The 25,348-nt window shown below is 39.4% G+C and overlaps 1 protein-coding gene across 2 annotated transcripts in view; it reads left to right on the top strand.

Annotated features, from left to right (window-relative positions):
- The window catches only part of FBN1 (fibrillin 1), a 149,131-nt gene that overhangs the window by 40,977 nt on the left and 82,806 nt on the right, over positions 1-25,348 (top strand). For both annotated transcript variants that reach the window (XM_027888943.1, XM_027888942.1), the window contains exons 6-9: positions 12,527-12,724; positions 15,964-16,089; positions 20,477-20,602; positions 24,368-24,526. In XM_027888943.1, coding sequence (XP_027744744.1) covers positions 12,527-12,724; positions 15,964-16,089; positions 20,477-20,602; positions 24,368-24,526 — 609 coding nt within the window. The remainder of the gene's footprint in view (positions 1-12,526; positions 12,725-15,963; positions 16,090-20,476; positions 20,603-24,367; positions 24,527-25,348) is intronic.

Consider the following 25,348-nt stretch of genomic DNA (forward strand, 5'->3'; position numbering starts at 1 on the left):
CATGAGTGAATTCCTCTTGTCTTTTACTAGAAACTGACAATTAATTGAACATTAAAAAACCAAAAAATTCCCCAGAAAACCCTACCACAACTGTCTCTCATCCCCCCCCACCAAAAAAAAAAACCAAAAAACAGAAAGCAACCCCACGTCAACCCAACGAAAAGAAACAAAAAGCCTTGAAAGATCTTAACACAAAAAACTTTACATGAAAGATCTTTTCTCATTTTATTAGGGTAATGCCAAGAGACCTGAATTTAGCTTGAGGCTCCCTTTATCATTCAGAAAACATACAAGTCTGCATCCCAAAGGCTGTGTAGTCTGAAGAGGAAAAAAACCCACCCTCATCCAGAAATATTGGCAGCCCCACGTTCCATGTGAGGAGCTAATATACAGGGAGATTAAGTCACTTGTGCGAGGACGTACAGGGAGTCTGTAGCAGAGTCTGAAACTGAACCCAGGTCATCTCAGTCCCAGCCAAGTGTCTCAACCACAAGACTCTCCCTCCTTTTCAGTATGTCAGTGCAGAAAGTAGGCCAAAAAGCATTTTCCATCCTTTTATACACAGCATTTTGTAAGGCTGTGAAGTATTATGTATTAGACAGGCATCTGGATCAACGGCAGTTTCTGCGGATACTTTTATCTGTAAACAGAAGCAAAGCCTGTTAGGGCTTTGTAAATGTAACAAATTATTATTTTATCTATAAATAACATGGTTAAATTTATGAAGACTGTGCTTAATTTCATGGCATTTTAATGATTTTTTTTTTTTTTTTTTAAGAATGGAAAATGTGTTTAAAGGACTTCTGTTGTCTGTGGCTCTCTAATTTTCATGTGTTTTAGATTCTAGTGCTCCTCACACATCATGAGGCATTAGCAGTGATGTGTAGCTAGGCCAGGCTGTGCAGGGTGTTACACCACACAGGGGAAACAGAGAAAGGGAGGCTCGGGTCGCATGACAGGCTAAGGCAACCGTGTTATGCAAAGGTTAAGTACTCCTGTGTTGGGAGTTAGTGAGGCTTGTAGTTTGCTGACCTAAATCTGAGTGATTCCTATTATGTTGAGTATTTGCTTATCTTTTGGAGCATCTCAGTATAGCCAGGGTGTAACAAAACAAATGGAAGAGGATAAAAAAGTGTAAATATGTGCAGATAAATGTACATGTATAACCAGCAGCCTTCTTCAACTGAGATCTCCCATTTTTGTATGAAATCAGCACTACTGTGTTATTGTTATACGAAGAACAGGCCAGAGCTCTTTGTTCCCCTCAGTATGCTGGTTATCTATTCACAGACACCTGGTTTATTTGCTGAACCCCCGATTCCTTTCTCCCACATCCCTTAAAAAAAGATAAATTCCTTATCTGGTTCTCACTGGCTTTCACATGTGTTCTGGAGTACCACTTAATGAACTGCATTTTTGAAACTATCAATCCCAGTTGTTCTGTGCATTTATACAGATAAATGTCAGTGATTTTCATGGAAAAAATACAAAGATCAGCTTTGAGGGACCCTGGGATTTATGCAGTCTAAAGGTGAGAGAACCTCATTTTCCAACTCAGAGTTTCTAAAATAAGTAAGGAGAAATCATCCAAAACTGTACAGTGAGAAGTGTAATGGAGCATTCAGTACTCACTACACTTTCCAAGATTCTGATGCTATTCCTCAAAGCAGATAATTAGTAAAATACAGTTGGAGCGTGTCACTTTTGGTTGAGCCAGTATGTGGAAAGAGGCCCCTAAAGCTGGGTGGATCTCTCTCTTCCCTTCACCCCCCTACACTGGTTGTCTTCTGTGTGAGGATTCCCCCACTGAATTGTCATTCTCTCATCCAAGTCAGCGAGTCTGACCCTTCACTTGTCACTGGGACCTGGGCTTCGTTCTGGGTGCTGTGTCTGAGCACCTACAACACCAAACAATTCTACCTAATAGGGAGAAAACAAAAATCTGTTGCATTGCAGTCTTTGATCTTGAGTGCTCCTGTTAAAGACACTCAGGCTGGTGACTATTTCCAAGTTTTAATGATTTATCCCATGTGTGGAGACACAGGAAATCTTGGGACCTGACATTCCCCTCAACAAGTGGAAGAGATGCCAGTTTCCAGTGCTGAGGTAAAACGGAGACCAACAATACCTGTTAGACTAAAATAATGTAGCAAGCATGATGAGTAAGGAAAGGCCTAAGGCATCAGCACAAATGCTATTGAGAAGTTAAGAAACGTTAAACCATGTGCTAAGAATGTGGAGTTGCCTACACTTTCAGTAAATGCAGTGAAAGTTTCCCATATTTACCTAGAATATTCATGGTGATTCAAAGTCTTTTGGAAAGACTTGCATTTCTCAACTAATACCTTACGTTAAAGAACCAAAAAGTGCTCTTCATTACATCACTGACAGGAGTCAGTAAAGACCTTTTGGTCTTCTTGCCTGCTGCAAGCAGGGAGCTTGTCCCTAAGTTTGAGAATTCTCTGTGGATTCATCTCTCTCTTCCCCCCCCCCCCCATTGTTTTAAAATACTTATTATTTTTTACTCTCTCCCTGCTTGGGAAAATCCGACTTTTGATGAGGTTTTACAAAGCCTTTAGTTGCCAATTGTCATAAATAGTTTCTATAACCTTTAGAGGAAAGATGTGAGGGTCCTCAGTCACTTGTGGCCTGTCATTCATGGCTGGGGGACATCCACCTGCTAGTGCTGATTCCTTCAACCAAGTGGTCAGTGAAGACAGGAGTGACAACAGGCCTTAAAGAAATAATAAAAGTAATGAAACACAGGTTTTAGCATCTCATGTACTTCATATTGGTGGTTATATTATATATTTAATAAAATCATACTTGCTTAGTTGAAAACATGTGAGTAAAGATTAGATCATTTGCCTTCTTGTAAGGAGATGTTTTCTACTTCTAGCAATAGGAATTGAATACATGAGATAATTCTAGAATTATGGCATGTAATCTGTAACATTTCGACAGAGATACCATCAGACTTAGTCAGAGTTAAATAGTACATGTTATTACCATGTTTATTTTTGGACCACAGTCTTAATGCAAATCCCATATATGTGGTTAAGCGAAATGAGCCAGACTCTGGTCATGATTACACTGGTGTACACACAGAGTGATGCCACAGTTTCATAGAGGAAGGAATCTGATCCTGTAACACAGAGGGTTGCATGGTATTTCAATTAAGTAGTTGATGTTTTTCACCATAGAGTTGGAGGTGAGATATTAGTGTCTGAAGCAATTTTTGTACGTTATTGACTTAAATTTGTAATGCTTTCCGAGTTTTTTTGTGTGGGTTATTGTGCAACCATGAAATGAAATAATTGTGAAAATATTTCTGTGAAAATCAAAATGCTCTATGTTGTCATTGTTTTTTGGTGTCTCTTTAGCTGGCTCTCTACAGCATAAAACTCTGTGTTACAGCCTTACTCAAAAAGAACAGTATTAGTTATTCCAAAGTCCCAGAGTCACAGAATATTTTGAGTTGGAAGAGACCCACCAGAATCATCTAGTCCAACTAAAGTCTTTAACTAGTAAAAAAAAAAATATCATTATTTACATAATATCAAATCTGTCATCACTAAAATCATATCACAGAAAATACATGCATATGAGAATAAAAAAACCTGGGTAAGTGCCTGGCTGAAGAAATTTGGCCAGGGAGCTGAGTGCCATGTGGAGATGAGTTTTTACAAGGATTCAGTTTATGTGCCCTTTTCTTTCACTTTTTCTTTCACTTCATTTGGTGGAAGTTTTCCATTGTTGTAATTTCTCAGGAGTGCCGGGTCTTTCTGAGTTGTGACAAAAAGGGAGCTTTTTTCAGACAAGCTTGGTGATTCCTGTTGTAAAGGGGTAAGATGCTGATTGTTCTAATTACCTTGTTAAAGAGCTGCCAGGACTTCAGAAGTTCAGAGTTCTGTTAGGACCACAGAAGTTCTTTGTGTATGTGTCATTAAATTAACATATAATTACCAACACCCAAAACATTGTTATTACATTTCCTGAAAGCGAGTGGACTTCTCTCCATTCCTGCTGTATGTTTACTCTTCGTATTTCACTGAGAATTGGCTCCTTTCTCCCTCTCACCTCCCCTTTTTATTTATAACCCGTTCTCAGTTCTGGACGGAGTTTCATTCCAGTGCTCTGCAATTGTATTGTGTTTCATGGCACTGCAGAGGAATATTTATATTTTAGAAAAAAACCCATGTTAGTTCTAATGTATTGTACCACTCCCTCTCCTTTGTAAATGGAGCAGTATCTCTTTAAGTCATGTGCATTGCATGCATTTTCCCCCTCTTTGGATGTTGCTCTATTTAATATTCTGTGAGTCATTAGAATCCGTTTTTCTTACAGTTTGCACTACTTTTGGATAGTCTTAGTTACTTTAGTCAGTGTCTGCTGGAGCCAAAGAGAAAAAAATACACAGAACTCGTCAACGTTTTGTCTTCACCTTGCTAGTTAATAGTTAATACTTTGAGGTATGTTAAGAGAGTTTCTATAACGTGGCACTCTTAAGAATACTTTTTAAAAAGAAGTAATAAACTTCAGCCAACTCATTATTTTTAAGTGAAACTTGCAGAGTTCTTAAGTTGAATCCATTCTCCTTAATAATCATCTGGTCTTAACAACAACTATGTCACCAAAGTTAGTTACTCTTTAGCAAAAAGGTGAAAATCAAGTCACAGTTTTATGTAATTGCTGCTAACCTGTGAAAGAAATGGGAAAAATTAAAATCTGCAAAGACACATTCCTTTGTAGGTTATACAGCAAGGCAGGGGGGGCTCGAGTTTGTCAGGTAGCTGACTATTCAGAAATGAGAAGTTATTCTACATTTAGCTGCATTGCTTACTGTTTTCTTCATCATGGAAAAGAATAAAATGTGGTAACAATTTTCTGTATTTGGACTGCTGCCGCACATAATTGGGAACAAGAGAGCTAAAGCTTTGATTTTGGTGAAATGCTTAGTCTGCGTGTTGGATTAAAGTGTGTGCAACAAATCACTCCAATTCTGAAATAATAATTTTTGAACACTATTTTTTTTATTTTATTACTGTAATGTTATTACTTTTCAGTTACAGACTTCGAGAACTGGGTCAGTTGCAAGAACAAAATTGGCATGAAAATAGTTGTATATTTGTTCTGGAAAATGGATTGCCAACATCCTTTAGAAAATAGCCTGCATTGTTCTATACCTCAAATGCAACTGATAACATTGATCTCAAATTGTTAGTAAGCTATCATTTAAAAGTCCTGTTCTTTAACCAGTATTCTAGGAAGACTAGATAATATTTGCTAGATAGACATGTTAAACAGATCATCTGTGCAGAAATGGGTTTGTGAAGCAGCTTATGGAATGGAAAATAAATTTAGGCTGAAGTGTGCCAGCAAGTCAATATATGAGAATAATTTGCAACAAGCAAAGGTGAGGAAGACATGCAGAAATGGGGTCATCAGATTCATGAATTAGAGGATAATATTCCCATGGCTGGATTATATGAGGCAGTAACTAACTTCGGTGTCTGACTAATACAGAATAGAGAGTTATGGTACCAGTGTTAGATATGCTTCCATGGATGTTTTTTACTCTTGTTAAAATAATGAGAGGCAGCTTGGAGCTGTGATCTGTGCACAGCACAGCTGTAGTATTTTGAGACATTTCTGCTGCCAGATTTATATCCTGACCAGAAACAGTGCCTGAGTGCTTGCGCTCAGTCCCTATTTCCAGTGACATCTTAGCACTAGCCAGTGTTAAATCTCAGCAGTTTGTAGCTCAGTGCTGCTCTGAAGCAGCTGGGAAATGGTCTTGCTAATATGTGAAGCCATCTCTGGCACTGGAAGGGAGCAGACAGAAGTGGCATGGTGATAATTTCTTCACATACCACGTCTGAACCTACCAAACCTCGTTGGTGAGAAGTGTCAGACATCATAGGAAATAAGTTTTAAAATATTTACGAAGTTTTGTTTTCTTTCCTTCTGAACACCCTCTGATATCTTTGCCATGTACTTTCCAATGATGACACATTGGGATCTGACTGGGGTGAGTAATGGTGTCTGGCTGGGGGAGGAGAGGACAGGGAGTGCTTAACAGTGAGTAATTATTTAAGGAAATGGCCTGTGTGGAACAAAAAAAAAAGTGTGTTGTGATTGGATGCGTTTATCAGCTGGCCTTTCAGTATCACCTGTGGACAGAGCATTATTGTGTCTGAGTTTTTTAGTAGCTGGAAGTCAGTGCATGGAGCTAATGTGGGAATGTGTCCCGTGTCTGGTCTTGATTCAGTCTGTGAATCGAGATGCACAGCATGTCCTGTATTAGGGAAGATGGAGGCAAATAATACTTATCCCATGGGTTCCTGAGCATGGTCATTCACTTTTATGACCAGCAGTTAAAATCCATAAAATCTCTTGTGCAAAATATCCTTTCATTATAGCCTACCAGCAACTGAAAGGGACATCTTTCAAGTGGAGTTAGAAGCTCACTGCCCTTCCTTTTTTCTCTTGTACAGTGACACACACAGGTTTGCATTCATCTTTTATGAGGGGTATGTCTGTAAAGCCTTCTGTTTGTTTTTTCTGTCCTTATCAGGAGATTTCAGTGTGACTGAAAAGACCTACAATCACTTGGATTTTGAAACTGAGTCTGAAGTTACAACCATTTGTGTTCTGTAACTCTCTGTGCTATGGTGATGCTTACTGCTCCAGTCAGCTTGGTCATGCTGTTCTCTTGTGTCAGTTCTGAGATTCTCTGCAATTCTTGGAATTTTAGTGCCAAAATTCTCATTTCAGGCACAGCACATCCTGCCTCCTGAAATGAGGTGCATTGTGTTTTTGGCCATCATCTTCAAATGTACTGCTGCCTTCTCTGAAGAGAGTGGAATGATTGAAGTACAGCGAAACATAAAAATGGACACTGTGTTTTTCCATTGACAGTAGAGTTGTTTCTATAGTGAGAAGTATGGTATGGTTTCCAGTCCTGTCAAGAAACATGACTTTCTCCGAGAACTCAAATTTTAAGAGTTGGTGTTTCTTATGGTATCAATGCTACAATTGTGTCACCACTTATTTCAAGTCTTAGATCAGAATATCTGGTCAATATTTCTTCCATTCCCAGTTTTTAAACTCAGGAAAACATTTTTTTTTTTCTTCTGTGAAAGCACACCTGAATTGGCGTAAGTAGATGTGATTATATGTGCATATTTTTAGGATTCATTTAAGGTTCTTCATTCATGGCTCAGTGAAAATGAATTTTTAATGCATTGTATCCCTGTTCCAAACCCATAAGTTTCTCCATGTCATCCTCATATAATTTTATTAGTGACATTTGACTTGAGGTGTTCAGAATTCCCTTCTCCTTCTGTTAATTTTCCCCATATGCAAGCATCCGCTCACTGGACTTTTTTGGAAACTCCTTTGGAAATCCCATAATCTTTTCTTCTCATCCTAATTGTACCTTTTTTAATCTAAAAGCTGTTTTTTACAGAAGTCCCTCCCCCCCTAACACAGGTGTGATATTTTTTCTTATATATAGCATTCTTAGCACCTGCCATTCAGGAAAGGGAAAAATGGAAGCTCTGCTTCTCATACTGTTCCTGCACCCAGCTGCATAATGCTGCAATTTAATTATCCAGTACTATTTTCTGCTTGTAGCTGCTTAGTTACTAGCTCTATCACCATTTAAAATCCTGCTTTGCACTTTAAGAAGGCCATTGATGAACAGGATTGCTATCAAATTCTTTTTTATTTCCCCATTAGAAAATTTTGGATGTTTGAGGAAAGTAGTTGAAATGTGCCTGAAGTCATGTACTGTGGTAAAAGGATTCTTCAGTTTGAAACTTAGACTGCCAGCCTTTCAGCTTGCATTATTCTTGGGCTGCGTGAGATCAGTTTTGAAAAGAGTGTTCTCGGGTACAACTGACTGGGATTCTGACTGGGATTCTCTTTTGATGGCTGGCTGATCGGTGGTACAGGCCACCAAGTGCCACAGCTCCCACCTGGGCAGCACTGAGGGCTTTGTAGAGATGAAACTGTTCTGCCTTGTGCACTCTCACTTCCAGTGTCCTGCTTTTACCCCTGGCTGGCAGAAAATGCACAACCAACCCTTCAAACAGCAGAAACAAAAATTGCTGCCAGGCAGGAAAGGAAGTTGTAATAAAGATCAGCTTTAAGGTACTTCACTTGCCTTAGAGCCCTTTCTGACCTTTCTTTCATAATTCCTATGATAATGGAATATTCCTTTCTTTCCCTTTCCTGCTGTACTAAACAGAGGGGAAGTTGCCAGTTTGTGTTGCTGAGGATGGTTTCAATTGCACAGCAGTCTTGGCTGGATTTGGGGGTTTGTGCTGGTTTTCCCCGTGTGAGGTGCTAAGAGCTTGGAGCAATGATTCCTCCCTCCAGGCAATGGTCTGGATTTGCAGCCCCAGGTCCCATGGGAGCTGTGCGTGCTGTGTGTGGAAAACTGGGAAAACAGAGCTCATTTTATCAAAATCCCTTTTTCTCTGATGGCAAGAGATGGCATTTCCCTGTTTTCAGCAATAAGATATTGATCAGATAAATGCCAGCTTGCTGTGGTCTCATCCTTCGACCTTTGCACCCATTCAGCCTTCCCAACAGCCTTCCCAACTGATAACAGGTGGTTATCAGTTTGCAAAATCAGGCCGTTGCTTTGAAACATCAAGAACTCTTTACCGGAGATTTATAGTGCATCTTGGAGGAAAGAGGGATCAGAATTTCCTCCAGCATCCTTGCACTAGCATAATTGTTTAATCCAGGTTCAATTAGTTCACGATGTTTTTAACCTTTATTTTTACATTAAAAACTGTATGGTGCTTGAAGCCAGGCAGAGGTTGATGTGAACTGGGGGCCTGAGATGTGCATCTGGTGTCAGAAGTCTTGCATTATCCTGGTGCTCAGAGTCTCTTCAGTGCTGTCCAGAATTACTTGGAACAATTATCCTTATTTATTGCTGTGCTTGGTTTTGATCAAAGCCTGCCAGGGCTACATATTTCAGCAGCCTCTCTGGTGCTTTCAGGAACATAAAGGATCTTTTGAGAAGATAACTAAAATTATTTGATGGTTGTGGCTGAAACAGGAACAAGCTCTAGATCAAAATGTAACTTGATTCTTTCCTGTGGAATTAGTAAGCTAAATTGTTGCGTGGTGTAAACCAGTGTCCTTCTATTGCCCCTTTCTGACAATATTACAACTTAATATCTTAATGTAGTTTTACAGTTTCTACCATCTTTTCAGTTGTCTGAGGCTCACTGTGGAATTATTCCTTATCAAAATAGCTAAGAAGTATGTGAAGAAGCAGATAAAGTTGTTAGATAACTTACAACCATAACACTATGACTAATGCCGTACTGAAGGCTGCTTGCACCTGCTGAAATTTGCATTAGAAGTGACTTAAAAGATTTGAATTACCAGTTGCACATCTTTTAAAAATTGTTTTACCAAAGTAATTTCAAGTCTTAACATTCTTCAGTTAAAACGAAATTACCTCTGGGAAAAAAAAACCAAACAAATTGTGTAATAGCTTTTCTGGTTATATTTTCCCTTTTTCTATCTTTTCAACTCCTGACTTATCACTGGTACCGTGTGTTTCAGCTTTACTTATTGAAGTAGTCTGAGTAATCACATATGACATGAATGTTTAAGGAAACTTTGTTGCTACAGAATAAAGATTGGGGTTTTAAGCTCGTATCCCAAGTCGCTTTCAATTGAGGTGTTAGTAAAATCCCATTTCCTTCTCATAGACCTTTATCTTGTAATAAGTCAAAACATCCTAAACTCACTATTAAGAATGCTTTAATTTTAAAGGTCTATTTACTCAGCCTATTTATTCTGTATTAAAAAAAAAAGAGCTTGACATGTGGATTTCTCTGTGGCCTTAGGTTGGTGTGTACATCCAAATGATCTGACGTTTAGAATTTTCCAGTAAGAACACAAAAATAATCTTCCTTGTGAAAAGGTGAAAGACTGAGAAAACGGAAGGAAAACTGTACTCAGAGAAAACCGAGTATTAAGAACAAAATTTATCAAGGCAAAAGATTAGGTGAAAATAGTCTGTAATTCTCCAGTCTGAAGTGCTATGAACTTGAATAACAACAAATAGGAGGCTGGACTTGCTTGGTTTGAGTGCATTTTTGACCTACTTCAAGATTTGCATGATTATGAAGTTAACTTGATCGGGTTCACCATATTTCTAAGACATATTAGCCACTGCTAAGTCATTTATAGCTTGAAAGCAAACAATTGTAAATGCTGATCCATTCATATCCCACCATAAAATACAAGATGGGTTATTCAGTGCTGTCCGACGCGGCCACGGAGAACAAAGTGACTCCTTTTCCAACCGTCTATCTATAAACAGCACAGGGACAAGCTACAATGAGGGGTTTCATGCTGAGGAGGTGCACTGAAGGTCTCCTGTCACCACCACAAAACTGTGGTGCTTCTAAAGAAATTGTCTTCTATTGTTTTAATATTGGAAGTTACACAGAGTAAAATAGGAATTCTCATGTTGGTCAAGGATGAAGAATCGGTCTGGGAAATTAATTTTTTTAATTGATAGGTATAATTGATCATGACCTATTTGTTTATGTGTTGTTGAAGGGATAAGATAAAGCTGGTAGTTCTTGGGTTTGTGCTACATGCTTCTAAAGCTGCATGTCTAGAATGAGAAATGAGAAAGAAGGCAATGGCAGTTTTGACAAAAGCAAAACAAGCCTGTTGAACTGGGAAAATTAAAGCAGTTACAAAAGTGCTTTAAAATAGGGAAAAAAATGATAGAAGCTGTAATGTAGAAAATGAACATGGGAAATGGAGGGACCCACTAAGAAATACCAGGCCAAAGAAAGTTAAGGTGATGACAAGGAATTAAGTAATCAAAGGCAAGAGAGATGTTATCAGACATTCTGACCCATTTCATGATGAGGCTGACGGAATTACTACAGAAGGGGATGGAGGAATGTTCAGTAAATGTAGCTGTAGTGATTGGAGAGGAAAGACAGGAATTTTATATTTGTAATCCAAGAGCCTTTAAGGATGAAATTAATTAGCAGGATTTGCATTGACATATTTTTATACATGTTTTTATAGTCCGGCTAACCAAGGAGCCTGAAAATAGGTAGCTGATGGGTTCTCATATCATGCAGGTTAATTCTCCATAAATCTGAAAATATAGAGGCTGAAAGAAGATAGTTGTTGTTCTAGTATTTTAAAAGGAAAAGAGATGATCTGAGTGATTATAGAAGTATTAAACAGACAAAATATAGAATGGCAATTATAGGAAGTAATGCATAATTAATGAAGAAGAAATGGTATTTATTGTCATTTAGTACAAGTTTTTTGGAGATAGGTCCTTCAAAGTAACTTGATATCCTTTCTGAGGTCATCATGTTTAATTGATGAAGACAATAGTAGCAATACAGCACTATTGTGTGGCTTACAGGACTTCTTTAAGCTGTTTTATTAATTACATCAGAATGGCTTGATTAATATCGAAATTATAGGATGTGGACACAGCATCCCTAGATTGGCTTGAAGATGGAGCAGAGGGGAAAGGCATCCATTCCCATGTCTACCCTATTTCACACTTTCTAACAACGGCTAAGTGAAAACATATTATTGTTAACAAAGTTTGGAACTGGCATGAAAATTGGAGGAATTTATAATGTTGTGAGTCTAAGGCAGTGTGGATTACTTAGTGACCTTGGCTGAGGCACCTGGTAACTACTTCAGTACAAACAAACATCAGGTTCATAATTTGCTGGCTACGCTTACAGGATGCTGGACTCTGTCCTGGTGCACCACAACAAAAAAGGTATTTTAGGGCTGCTTGTGAAGCCCTGACTGGAGTGTGCACCCCGGATGTTCTGGAGACAGCAGGAGCTGGCAATACCACTGTTTGCTTTTCGCCCTCAGAGAATGGAACAAAATAAAGCCTACTAGTATTTTATTAATATCTTACTTTAATTCTGTCTGTTGGCTAAGTGGCCTGTCCTACCATAAATAAATCCAAGCAGATGTGTTCCACATGCCCTCCATTCAGCTGTAGGCAAAGCTTACCCATGTATCTGGTGCAGCATATGCCTGAGTAACAGTGAAAATTGTCCTCAAAAAACTTCCTGCAGTCTGTGTTCTCTTCCCTTGAGCCTCATTTGAGAACACTTGTGAAAATAAACATATCCTAACTCTTTTATCAGTATTCTTTTCATTAATGCACTGAATATTTAAAGCAACTGGTGAAAAGACCCCTGAAAGAGTATTATGAGTGATTAAACCAAGCAGCAAAGGGGACCTCCAGGATCTTAAAGTTTATAATATCCAGGTAAAATAGTCACACTTTATAGTGTCTGTGGATTTGAATGACAGAAACAAAAAAATCCTCTGCAGAACACTGCTAAGTAAAATTGTTGGGTCGGCGGGCAATTAATGTGAAAAAGACTTGCCTAAACATGCTGTTGTTTTGCTTTATTTTGAGTTTTGTTGTGTATTTTTATTGTGATGCTGATTCGGTTTCCTGTCTTTGGCTCAGATTACAGGACCGGCCCTTGCTTCACTTTGGTGACCAACCAGATGTGCCAGGGGCAGCTCAGTGGAATAGTCTGCACAAAAACCCTCTGCTGTGCCACCGTGGGGAGGGCGTGGGGCCACCCCTGCGAAATGTGCCCTGCCCAGCCCCATCCCTGCCGCCGGGGCTTCATTCCCAACATCCGAACGGGGGCCTGTCAAGGTAAGTTACCGGCAAAGCCTCCCCCAAAGCTGCTGAAATTGTTACTGGATTAATCTTAATTGAGTTACACTGCTGTGAATAACCTGTCCTAAGCCATTCTCAGCTATATGTGTGAAGAATGGAAAAACACTGTCAGATGCATTACTTCATGATTCAGTGAGTGCCTGCTGTTCAAGTGAGTACATTAGTAACTCAGGTCATGTGAGAGCAGCCAGCATCTTAATGAATTTCTCACTGCCAGCAGCCCTTTCCCTTGGTTCTGTAACGGTGTTTTTCTGACCATACCACTCCATCACTCTGTGGAGAAATTTGTTCTGTTGCAGAAAGCACTCAAAACATGCAAAAATCAATCTGTGGCAATACTACTCCATCTATCCAGTGTGGGATTTTTTAGCTAAAAGTTGTTGATTTTGAATTCACCTTGGGTGTCTTATCTCTAGTGCTACACTGCTTTGACCTGTAGAAAAGTGCCTGTCGTGCCAATTGAAATGCCCTATTATACATTTTATACAATTTTGGAAATGCATTTGCATTTGTTTCAAATTGTTAAATCCACCCAGATGTTGCTTACTTCTTTCAGAGCATGCCTTACCATAGAAAGTCCTTACACTGCTTTTGGCTTTTTTTCTAGTACTTCCAGCTGTATAAATTCTTTTATTGTCTGGATGTCTGGCAGGAAACAGGAGAAAGTTAACAGGGGCAACTATGTATTAAACTGATGTGAATTATACATTCCCAGGACCATATTCTTTGGGGACAGTTTATTTCAATCTGTCTAACATTTTCTAGTAAGTTACAATATTTTTGAAAATTGGGAAGATAAAGAATATAAATCTATGAGTTATTTTGTATAATCATGAAATTCCTATGAAGGACTTCAAGGCATTCCATGGCATTAAAAATGGAGATACCTTCTGTCACAGGCCAAGTCCTGGTTGGTGCCTGCAGTTGTGTGTACTGCGTGGTATGCCCAAATTTTGACCTCAGTGATTCTTTTCCCCCTCTCACTGTAAAGGCCAGGACTAAATAGTGCAGAAATCTGTGAACCAAGGTTCTGGACACTTCTGAAAACTTATGTACGTAAATATGTGGCCCACACCCCTGAATTTATGCCACGCCTTGTTATATCCCTCTTGTTTGTGTCATGGGAAAGCTGCAGTGACCTCTCTAATGGGTTTGGGCAGTTTGGAAGAAGGATACTCCTGCTTACTGCACATTTCTTAGCAAGCAGCTACATCGATGCTAATCTGTATGCGGTGCCAACACAGTTTTGGCCCTGTGTGTTTGACTTGTATTTTCCAGTTTTCTCTTCTCAAGTATTGTGTTCATAATTTCAACAGATCTGTTATGGAATCACATATTAGCTTTATTTTTCATGCAATTGTACTAAATCCAGTCCTTCTGAAATCAGATAACTTCCATTCAGACTGGAGACATTTCAGGGATTTTACATCCATATTCAATCTAAATAAAGGAAAGCAGGTTAAACAAAATCCAGATTCTCTGAAGAGAAAAAGAAATCCTTATTATGTGTGGAGAAGTCAGAAAAAATAAAACAGAGGGGAGGGCACATTTATTTTCAAAAGTAAATAGAATATCACTACTCAAAGTCTGACTTTGACTGAAAGTTTAATTAATATCACAGCTGAGATTTTTAAAGATACAAAGGACAAAAAATGAAAGCCAAAAGGTGCGATTTTGAAACACACACTGTGACTCAGAAATATGACTTCTATTTTTTTAAGTTTTGAGATTTTTTAAAGTCAATACAGTGCCACGAAGTCTGGCTGATTGCTGTTATTAAAGCACAGCATATTGCTGTAGCTTGAGTCCCAGCAGCAATGTGGCTGTCAGGGTGCTGAGGCTGTGGTGGTTCTGTGGCCTCCCAGCACAGCTCTCCCCTCGGGCACAGCTCTCCCCTTGGGCACAGCGCTTCCCTTGGGCACAGCTCTTCTCTGCCTCTGCTGCTGAACCCTCTGACCCATCTCAGTCTGCCCAGGCATCTTTACATAACACTTTACCATGTGGTACAGATATGCCCCTTGGCATTCCTGAAACTTCCTACTTGTGGCTCCCAGGAAAATTGCCTCTTGGCCTTTTGTACAGATGTAATACCTGGCTTTTCAGACTACAAGACACATTGTAGCTGACTCTCTGGGATTTATAAAGGGAGATTTGAAGGCATCATCTCCAGCCCAGTGTGAATCCCAAGAACTCAAGTAACCAGGTTTTATCAGCAGCAGCTGGTTCTCCTGGGGAGATGGGGAAAGCATCAGAATTTAGATTGGAGAGTGGAGTGCTTGGTGCTCCTGAAGGAGCTCCTGAGCAGCCCCTGGGGATTGTGAGCCAGACTTCCTGAGTCTCCTTTTGCAATCCACTCCTCCTCCTCCCTTAGCTGCTTCTCTCTAGCTATTATTAAGCTGAGGCAACACTTCTGCAGCTAAGTGACGACACACGTGTTGTGCTAAAATAGCTGTGAGGCCAGAAACTGGGGCCTCTTGAAAGTATTTGTCATGAGCCTACTACCTAGCCTGTGATACCATCTTCATTGTTTCATTTTCTTCAGTGAAAAAAATCAAAAGCAAAGAGAGAAAAATAAAAGGAAAAAAACCCCTCCAAACTGAGTATGTCTATTCAGGTCATTAATAATTCCTCCCGAGACATTAATTATGGCTGTGAAGCTTCTTGAGTCAAATCCCAGCAGCAGTCTAGGGTCATTGGGCTGATCTTGCAGGAGTGATGAGTTAATCATTTCCATCAATAATGACTCTGCAGTTCCTCGTGCTCTCCACGAGGCCCCTTCCATGCACACCCTGCCCCTCTGCACTGGTGGCCTAAGCACTGGATGGAGGTGCCAAGATTTTGGAAGGGGCAAGTGATTTTGGGTGCCCAGCTTCAGACATTTCAAAGAAACTTGAGTTCTGGCAGGCTGTGTTCTCTGCACACCATTCCCCAGATGTTTTAGGAGAACAAAGCAATAGCAGTTAGATATTTAATGTCTGTAACAATAATAACCATGTAATTTCTCGCAGAAAATATTTAGAGTACTGCACTTAATCATACTTTGCATAGAGTAACCACAAAATTAGTGTCTGTCTTTGCAAGCAAGTATCATAATATTATGATGGGTGAAGAATGGATTTAGGCATATTTACTTTAATTTCTGTGTAGACAAATTATTATGGCTGTTCTTGAGAAATGAAATAAAAGTGGATGTTTTTTCCTTTTTTATATGATAGATGTGGATGAATGCCAAGCCATCCCTGGGATCTGTCAAGGGGGAAATTGCATTAATACTGTTGGATCTTTTGAGTGCAAATGCCCAGCTGGACACAAGTTTAATGAAGTGACACAAAAATGTGACGGTAAGAACTTCTAGAACTTTCTTCCGAAAGTAAAAGGGGAGAGTCTTCTTTTGGGGACTGACTTTAACAGTTTGTAACAAACTTTTCAGTCTCTTTTGCCTTGAGTATGCAAACAGCATTATTCACAATAAATACAAATAGTGATTCTTTCTCCTAACCTTAAATATTGGGGCTGCAGCTTTTTACAGCCTTTTGTTCATGTACCATTTCAGAGACTTAAAGGTGCATCTTAACATTAAACATTAAAACCTTAAGCATTAAACCTAAAAATACTTTCCATCTGATACATTGCTTTAGAAATGCTTGAGGCACATGTTTCTTTGTGGATCTTCTAACCAAAGAGTGTATATGACTGGAAGGTTCAACACATTCCTACCTAGTCAGCTAAATTGTATGTAATATAAGTGAGATTTTGACACTGCTGAGTGAAGACTGCAGGACTGTGCCCTAAACTCACCCTTACAGCTGCAGATGGCACAGAAGGACGAACATAAGATAAATTGGTCGTCCTAATTTGGTGGTACAGCAGGTGCTAGATAGTAGTGTGGAAATTTGCAGTGTGTGATTATGGAATCTTGCTAATTTTTGACTGTGATTTGATAGTATTTTTTTTCTTTCCAATATAATAATCAAGCATAGATGTGTCCCTTGCTTTAAGAAACTTTTGAACACCTATGGGATATAGCACTAAAATGTGTCAGTTGCACATTACTGATTCATATTTACAGTGAAGTCCATATAATGTTTAAACTCTTGCAACTGATTCTAATTTTAGTCATTAGACAAAAATTAACTTAATTTGAGCAGACAAGTTTCATAAGTGGTTAGTGATTTTGGATTGCTAACTTTGATTACCATAAAGGATTTTGAATGAGATGTGCATTCACCACCCTTTCTTGCATCAGGTGCCTTTTGAGAAGCACTCGAAATTTTTTAGTAGTTTCAGAAGAATTACAACTTATTCTTTCAAAAGAAAAATCCCTGTTTCAGGCAAAACTTTATAATTTATTTGCAGGTTAAGGAGAGCAATTTCAGAAGAGTTTGTACACAGCGTGGTTTATGTATCGTCTGCCAATGGTTTTGGCAGAATGTACCCTCATTTAAGGTAGAGCAACACTGCAAGTGTTTCCTTCTGTGGACGAAGTACCAAGAGTGTGGTGAATAGGAAAGAATGAACATGTGCCTTGTTAAGTGTTAGTACATGAAAAACTGAGAGCTGTAGGCTTGCACAGACTGCGTCACATAAACATTTTTCAATTGCTGAATCATGAAAAAAACCAACCTCACCAACAAAAAAAAGAACAAAAAACCCAAACAGCCACCAACTTCAGAGCTTGTACTTGGTAACAGTTAAGGGACTGGACCCAAGGATCTGGTGTGGCTTGCTTTGCTCTCAAATTTCCCACCCCATTTGTGAGATTCCTTTGGAGTGATTGCCTGGCTGCAAAGATTGGATGAATTTTTCCTTCTTTAATTTCATACCTGTAGATTTTTAAACCTCAGCAAACAGAGTTACTCTCAGTGCATCTTCATATTGTATGTACCAAACAATTTTAGTTGAAGCTGCGTAGGTATTAATGTAATTCAAAGAACTGAAAGAAGCACCATTATACCAGTGTCATGAGATACAATAGAAACAGCAGAGTAGCCATTCCAGTATTTTAAATTATTTTTTGAGTTTTATATGGCAATACGAGACAAGATGTTTGTTTTGTAGTAATTAACTATAATTAATTCTTATACTTAATAAATAACATCTGATCATGTGCTTGATTTAGCTTCCCATCCAGCAAGAAGTACTTCTGGCAGCTGTAACATGTCCTTGGTCACTGATTTAGTACAACTGGGAGCTACCTGCTGAATTTGCCAGTACTGTTTCCTCAGGGGGTCCCCATTAAAGTAGGATAATGACAGCAATCGTCAGGGACAGGGAGACGATGAACAAGATGGGAAACGGGGTGTGTTGGTTCTCTTTATTAGCATAGCTGGTGGAAACCTTATTTCACTGCTTCATATAACCATTCCTCTTCCATTTGCATTAATTCTGAGGTAAATGCTTTGGTGGCCAGGGGGAGTAATTTTTCCTGGAGTGACGTTTAAATCTGCAAGTACATCAAGTAAACTTACCTTTATAGAACTCGCATGCTTAACAACGGCAATGAATGTCAACACGAGTATAAATAGTGAAATACTGTTTGGGTTAGGCTCAACCCTAAAATGAAGAGTGATGATTTTGCTTTTAAAAAGGTCGGACTCTATATAAACAGTGGCAACACTGACTTTAAGATAAACATTGGTGAATTTGAGTCAGAAAATGCTTGAATCTGGTCCACTTACGACTGCATTTTTCTCTGTTAATTAAGGGCTTTATTCAGACCAAAATTCAATTTCCACATTTTTTGTCACTGAGACTTTTGGGACTCCTGTGGAGTATAATCCTGGAGCAGAAGCCAAAAGTCTCTTAGCAGTGCTCCCAGGGCACTCGGACTTCAGGCTTTGGCAACACCCTGAAAGTAGCACTGAACAAAAAGTCACACCCCTCTCACACACCCAAGCGAGGAATGTGACCCACATCAGGACAGCTGGCAAAATGCTGGAGAAAAATGTGCACAGAGGGGGACCAAAGCCTTGCACACTTAGGATGGGTCAGTCTGCAGAGTTTGGTTACCTCGGTGCTATCCCAGCCCTCTACTACTTTCCTGCAAAGGCAAGGGGCCACAGAGGTATTAGAGCATCCTGTGCCTTACCTAAGAGAAAGAAAGTGTTAGTTTTTGTATCATTGAGTTTTTGTAGTACTGTCTTCATGGGAGAAGTAGAGCAGAGATCCTCTCTACTTGCTGAAACACTCATTAATGGTCCTGTGGGACTTTGGGTGTTCCCCCATCTGTTGGGGCCAAACTCCAATTTAGGCGTTACATTTGAATTCCTTCAATCGTTTTTGATGACTACGGTATTATTCACTCCTCGCCTTGGTGTGCTGGGTGGTGTTGCAGTATTTCATCTCAGAAATTTTTGTGGTTGGTGAAATCATTATTACAGCCATGTGTCTATCTGTTCTTGGATCTCTGGAGAGAGGTTGGGTAGGGTCCTGTGATGCCGTTATTTCTAGCTGGATGCTCTCTGTCAGGAGAGCAACTGGGTGATGTAGGGTGGCTGTGACAGGCAGTTTTCATGGATCACTCCAGAGGATAACCTCCCTTTCTTCTCTGATTTGCTGACCCTTCTTGTAGGTACCATGGAAAAGAGCGAGCTGTTTTTAAGCTCAGCAGAACTCCAGGTCCCTCCAAGATAAGAGCAGTGCTAATTAGATAGAGCTGCATTTTTAAGAGTAGAAACCAAAGGGAAAGTACCTACACATCACAGGTGGGCTACTGGTGGTAATTAAGAAGCAAGTGGGGCTGACATAGGTTGTTATTCACATAGCTGTAGATAATTAAACTAGCTGTGGAAGAAACCCTTCAAGTTCCCTCTGTTCCTGTGTGCAGCTGTGATGAGGTATAGGCAGGTATTTGTTAGGTTTTTTTCCTGCACACTTTGAAAATTTTTCTGCATTGTAGCTATGATTATGATTTAGTGCATGGACTGAGATTTGTTAGTGAAGACAATCATGATATGAAAATTTTATTTTAAAATCCCTGAAAAAATATAAAGGGGAATTATGGACACTGCCTGACTTCTGCAACAGATATTTCAGTTACTGTCTAGAAACCTCTTGAAACTTCAGAACTTGTGAGTGAGTGTAATTTGACTTAGTGGAGAAAGCCAGAAAAGGTGATTTTTTTTGCCTGCAGTCATCCTGCTCTGCGCTATAATCCTGCCAGATTAGTTAAACAATACCTAGCTGCTCAGTGCTTTTATAGGAGGGATTTCTGAGTGCAGTAAGAAGGACAGGCCATTCAGTAAGTGCTGCACTTCCCTTTGAGTCTGTACTGAACTGGTGCCTCAGTGCGGTACCAGGAGATGTTGTGCTGCTGGAGATAAGGTTAAGATCCTGATCACTATGGTCACTGCACAGTTTTCTCTATGGTCCCAACAGACTTTTCTTAATTCTAGTATGCAGAATTCAAACTGAAGGAGTTACACTTTACTTACAGTTAGTAAATCTCCTCTGCAGTTTCAGGATTTTCATCCATCATTATTAATCAGTAAAACAAACTCTTCGGCTTTTTGCTATTTACAAATACAAGATTTTCTTTGGTTCTGTTTCATTTCTAAGATGCCCAATAGAAGATGCTGATTCAAAACTGCTGATTATGCCCTTAGTGCATAAGTTAGGAGGGGTCTCAGACCACACTGAATTTGGTCATTAATAGTAATTACAAAATAGCTATTCTCGTGCCAGAACTAATTTAGCTAACCTGCCCCTGCGTCTCTTTTTGCCTTGAAGATATTGATGAATGCAGCACCATTCCTGGCATCTGTGATGGAGGAGAATGTTCAAACACAGTAAGCAGTTACTTCTGCAAGTGTCCTCCAGGGTTTTATACAGCTCCTGATGGCCTAAAATGCATAGGTGAGTAGAATCCTGTAAGCAATAGGTGTCATAAACATTCCTCAATATCTAAAATGGGTAACAGTGTACCAGAAACATATTTCAATTTGCGGTCTTGAAATCCTTCTACACAGAAATACATCATGTGCCTATATATGTGTTCTGAAGTGAGTTTTTCATTTGCAGGATGTTTCTTCTTTCCCTCTTCATTGTGACCTTCCCTTTCATTTTTCTTACTGCATTTTTTCTGTTATGCCATATTTGTTGCCTTAGAACTTGTTTAACCCATCGCCTTGATATTGTGGCTCTCCTGTTTGTTTTTGATTTAGTCTGTGTTATATTCATCAATCATCTAGAAAAACGACCCTCAGACAGGTATTTTTCATGAAAGGACGTAGTGTGATAAACTGAGTATGGGACATTTTTATGTGATTTCATGATGCTGATGATTTGGCAGGGCAGTTCTCTCAGGCTCTTACTGTGGCAGAGCTGAACCTGTCTTCTTCCGAGACTGGTCAGACTGGGCACCCATGAACTATGGGAATTAAATGACTGCCACTGCAATGCCAAAGCCATAGAAAGGTGTTAGCAGTTACTGCTTCTGGGAAGCAAGCAGCCTGCTCTGAGGCAGGTCTAGTATTCAATTAATGTATTTATTTCTCATTTTTGAGCAGGAATTTCTTTTTTCAATTCAAGTGTTGAATTTTGGGCAGAAATCATATTAAAGTTTTATTTTCTCAGTTTTAGCTTGCTTACTTAAAGGCTCATAGGCAGTGCCAGCACTGGGGTTCAGGAAAGCATCCTGTGTTTAGTACCTTTGGTAGAAAAATAATTTGGGAAAATAATTGAAGAAAACCCCTAACTATGCAGAGTTCAATACCAAATGATATTAACTTGCCCAAGAGATCTGGAAACAGTTTAAGTTATGACTCATTTTGAATGATACCATTCAATTTCTATAGGTTATTAGAAATGAACTGTATTTCTTCCATCATCAAGAACAGCATTTTCCTAGATTTGATCCATACTCTGCTCTTAAAATGTCAGTGGGTTTTGCTTTTATTGCTTCAGATTAATAGCTACTGAATTACTATGGATCATTAAATCATCGATTGATGCCTGCACTTAATATTTATAAAGGAGACACCTTTCTGGAACAAAAAAATTCTAGAGAGGCGCAACTTGCTTTGCTTTTTGCTTTTTATTGTCACCACTCTGTCAGGACTGCTGGCATTCACACTCATGTCATATTCCTGCATTTTTCCAGCATTTTTTACCCTCTGTATTCATAGGATGAAGTAGTTCAACTAAAGAATTGGGGACTTAAATGATGACAAGATGCGATAAATAATATGCCAGACTATGAGCCATCATTAACATTTTGGCTTTGTGTCTCAGGCAAAACGTGCTAAATGGGAAGCACTATTCATTATCTGCAGATATTTTGGATTCATGTCTAATATGCAGGCTGCATACTTGCCACATTCATGAGAACAGAGCCCAAATCTGCAGTAGTGTTGGGCAAAGCATGTAATCTTGTTTTAATTACAACATGCCTGTCTAAAGTGAGAAGTGTTAGCTGAACGTGTCTGTTCTGTTCAAGAGGAGGAAGTGCTTCTGAGAAATGTATCCCTTATGGGACTCAAACTGAGCAGCTCTGGGGCCAAACATCTAAAGGGAGAACTGGGAGTTCCATCATTACAAACCTTAGAAATTAGAATAGACAAAGCAAAGATAATATCTCCTTGAGCTGAAGAGCAGAAACAAGAGTGGGGCATCTCAACCCAAGTACACAAAGAATGCTGTGAAAAAGGCTGCCCATACTTCCAGCTGGCGTAAATTTGTTTGGTCGTGTTACTTTTCGATGGCCTTTTCTAACATTGTTTTTAAGAGACAAATTTTTCTTAAAAGTTATTCTCACAGTGGTTTTTTGCCTTTTCAAAAGACTATTTTTTTAGTTAAAATAATAAAATATTAAAAAATGAAACAGTGAAAATGTTGTTTCCTGCTGTTCCTGCCCGTATTTTGTATGTTTTACCATTTGGAATAGAAAATGAAAATGAAAGAGGGAAAAAAAAAAGAAGTAAAAATAATCATATTATGCATATGGAAAGATTTTATATTTTTCTTACAAACTTACTGTCTCTTTCTGAAAATGATGTGGCTTTTGGGCCCACTCTTACACCTGTAAGTGGACAAAGATGTTTACTGTGTGATTCCATCTTCATGGCACATTGTGTGCTTGCACAGATCCCATGTAGATTCTTTTTCCACTTTTTCTCATTACTGCTTTTAAATGCTTCAAAACCTGGTACTGATCAAAACTGAGAAGGATGAATTACAGAGGATGATGATAGGGTCTGCTGGATTACTTCCTTCCTTGCCATCCACTCCACCAAGCATCTGAATCTCTCTCCAGGGGTACTGGAGGGCACTTTCCTTTCCACCAACAGTTTGCATTTTTTTGATTTTTAAAAGGGTAGATGAAGGAGTAAATGTTTGTGGAAGATTTGCTGGGTAGCAGGAGAAAATGGAGGACCAGTAATAGAATGGAGTAGATTTTTGTTTTCCTCTGTTATCTATCTGTTGTGATCATTAAGATAATGAGTGGTCTAACTAAAGTTTGGAAACAATGGCCAGCTGACTCTTTTAGCCATACTGCCAGTAATATCCATGTTCAGGGTTCCAGTCAACAAAAACAAGAACCATCACAGACTCTTCCAACATATCACTATATGTCAATTGCCTCAAAAATAATAAAAATGTTTCCTGCTTTTTTTTATAAGCACTTGAATAGCTACTAAATTCTGGAAAGCACTGGTACTATACAGATGAATCCACCATGCCTTGGATAACTGCGATACTTTTTCTTTAGGAAATGAAGTCTGCTGTTGTAAGATTATGTGTGCAACTTTTTCCACTTCATTTTGACAGCAAATATTTGTATATTTTAGAAACAAACTTGGTCTGGTTTATCATGCAGCATCAAATCACGTCACAGCTTATACTGAGTTTGACATGATGTGACATATTGTGAAACAATTCCTCAAAGCTTGAGATGGTATCAAAAGATTATTTTTTATGATTTTTTTTTGCCCATCCACATTTTCTTTTCCTTCTCTAAGCTGGGGGATCTTTGTGCAGTGTTGTTAGAGCTGAGTGTATAAAATCTGAGTACAGGATGTTCTTTGCACAGCACGCGCTTACCCTTTTCAGAGAGGAAGCCAGCACATCTCCATAAACACTGTGATGGCACCAGTTAAAGCTGTGTTGCTCTTTCCTGCCTGCAAGCCTATATCTTGTCAAATCACTACATACTTCAGCTGGGGAAGCCATGACTAATGAAAAATGAAGTAATGCTTTGAGAGCTGTGATGCTGTGAATTTATTGCTGTGCTTCAGTGGCTTTCAAATCAAGGCTTAGACAGAGCTGATCTGGTAGTATCTTTAAAAGAGATGACACTGCAGTTTTTCTTTAGGGGCACAGAATCTTATTATGTGATGAATATATCTTTCTATTGTATTTTTGCCTCCCTTAATTCATCGCCGTTCCATATTTCACTGCAGCTTTCTCACAGGAGGTGTTATACCTGAATCCAAAGCAGTCCAAATATTACCTAGAGTTTTCTGGTTTTCTGCCTTTTGCTTTCTGGTGGTTGTGACATTGTAAGGGCTGTGTCATCAATAATGTAAATCTGTCAAGAAAAGTGGGCCATTTCCCTTCTGTGAAAGTCACGTTCCTCACTGGCTGGTCACATACCCCATATCGATTTCTTTCTCTCTGCAGATGTGCGTCCTGGATTCTGCTTCTCCACCCTGAGCAACGGGCGCTGTGGGAATCAGCTCCCCCAGCCCATGTCCAAGATGCAGTGTTGCTGTGACAGCGGCCGCTGCTGGTCCTCCAGTCCGGCCAGCGCTCCCGAAATGTGCCCCATCAGATCCACCGGTAGGAGTCCACCTGAGCTCCTGGGAGCGCGGCTGAATGCTGGTTGTCTTTTAGCAGTAATGCTTTCATTAAAGAACTACACAGAATGAGGCTGAGGGGCATCTTGGCAGATTGCTCGGTCCAGCCCACCCTGTTCAAGCACAGCCTCCTGTGGCAGGTTACTTGGGACCCCATGGAGGCTACACCAAGCAAACAGAAACAACTGCTTGTTGCTAATTCATATTTGGTGGCCAAGTTATTCTGACCTTACCTGGTTCAGATTTTATTTTCAACATCCTCTTCAAGATCAAGTTACTTCCTCTAGAGCCTTCTGATAGGTCCCTATTCTCTCTGCAGCTTCATTCTCCTTGGGAAACTGGTTTTTCCTTCCTCATGACAAGCTTTCTGAGGCACCATGTATTTCCTGAAATTTGACACAGAATGTTGTTTCTGTCTGCTACCAAAATGTGCTTTACTTTATTGCCTCCCTGTGTGTTGAGATCCCCAGAAAATGTGCAACTTGAATTGAGGGAAGATGACGAGCAGATTGGGAAACTCAGTGTGAGGGAGTGAAGATGTTTTTGACATTGTTTAGAACTGGAGACCTAATGAAATGCTTTAGAAAAGGAGAAGACAAGAAATTTCAGGATTGATGGGAGGGGAGGTCAAGAGAGGTGCAGAGTTTAGGGAGGAATGGGGATTGTAACACTATAGCAGTGTAACTCAGACATTGTCAGAGCTCATGTATGGGAGTCTTTATTATTCTTGGTTTTAATCCTTTGAGTACAACTGTGTAGTACTAGAGCAGAGATCTACAGTCAGAACTCTTGGAAGCTTTTCTGT

The sequence above is a fragment of the Empidonax traillii genome, unplaced genomic scaffold (genome assembly GCF_003031625.1).
Source record: "Empidonax traillii isolate 1590-97213 ecotype Southwest subspecies unplaced genomic scaffold, ASM303162v1 scaffold248:size1534464, whole genome shotgun sequence".
NCBI classification, from domain to species: domain Eukaryota; kingdom Metazoa; phylum Chordata; class Aves; order Passeriformes; family Tyrannidae; genus Empidonax; species Empidonax traillii.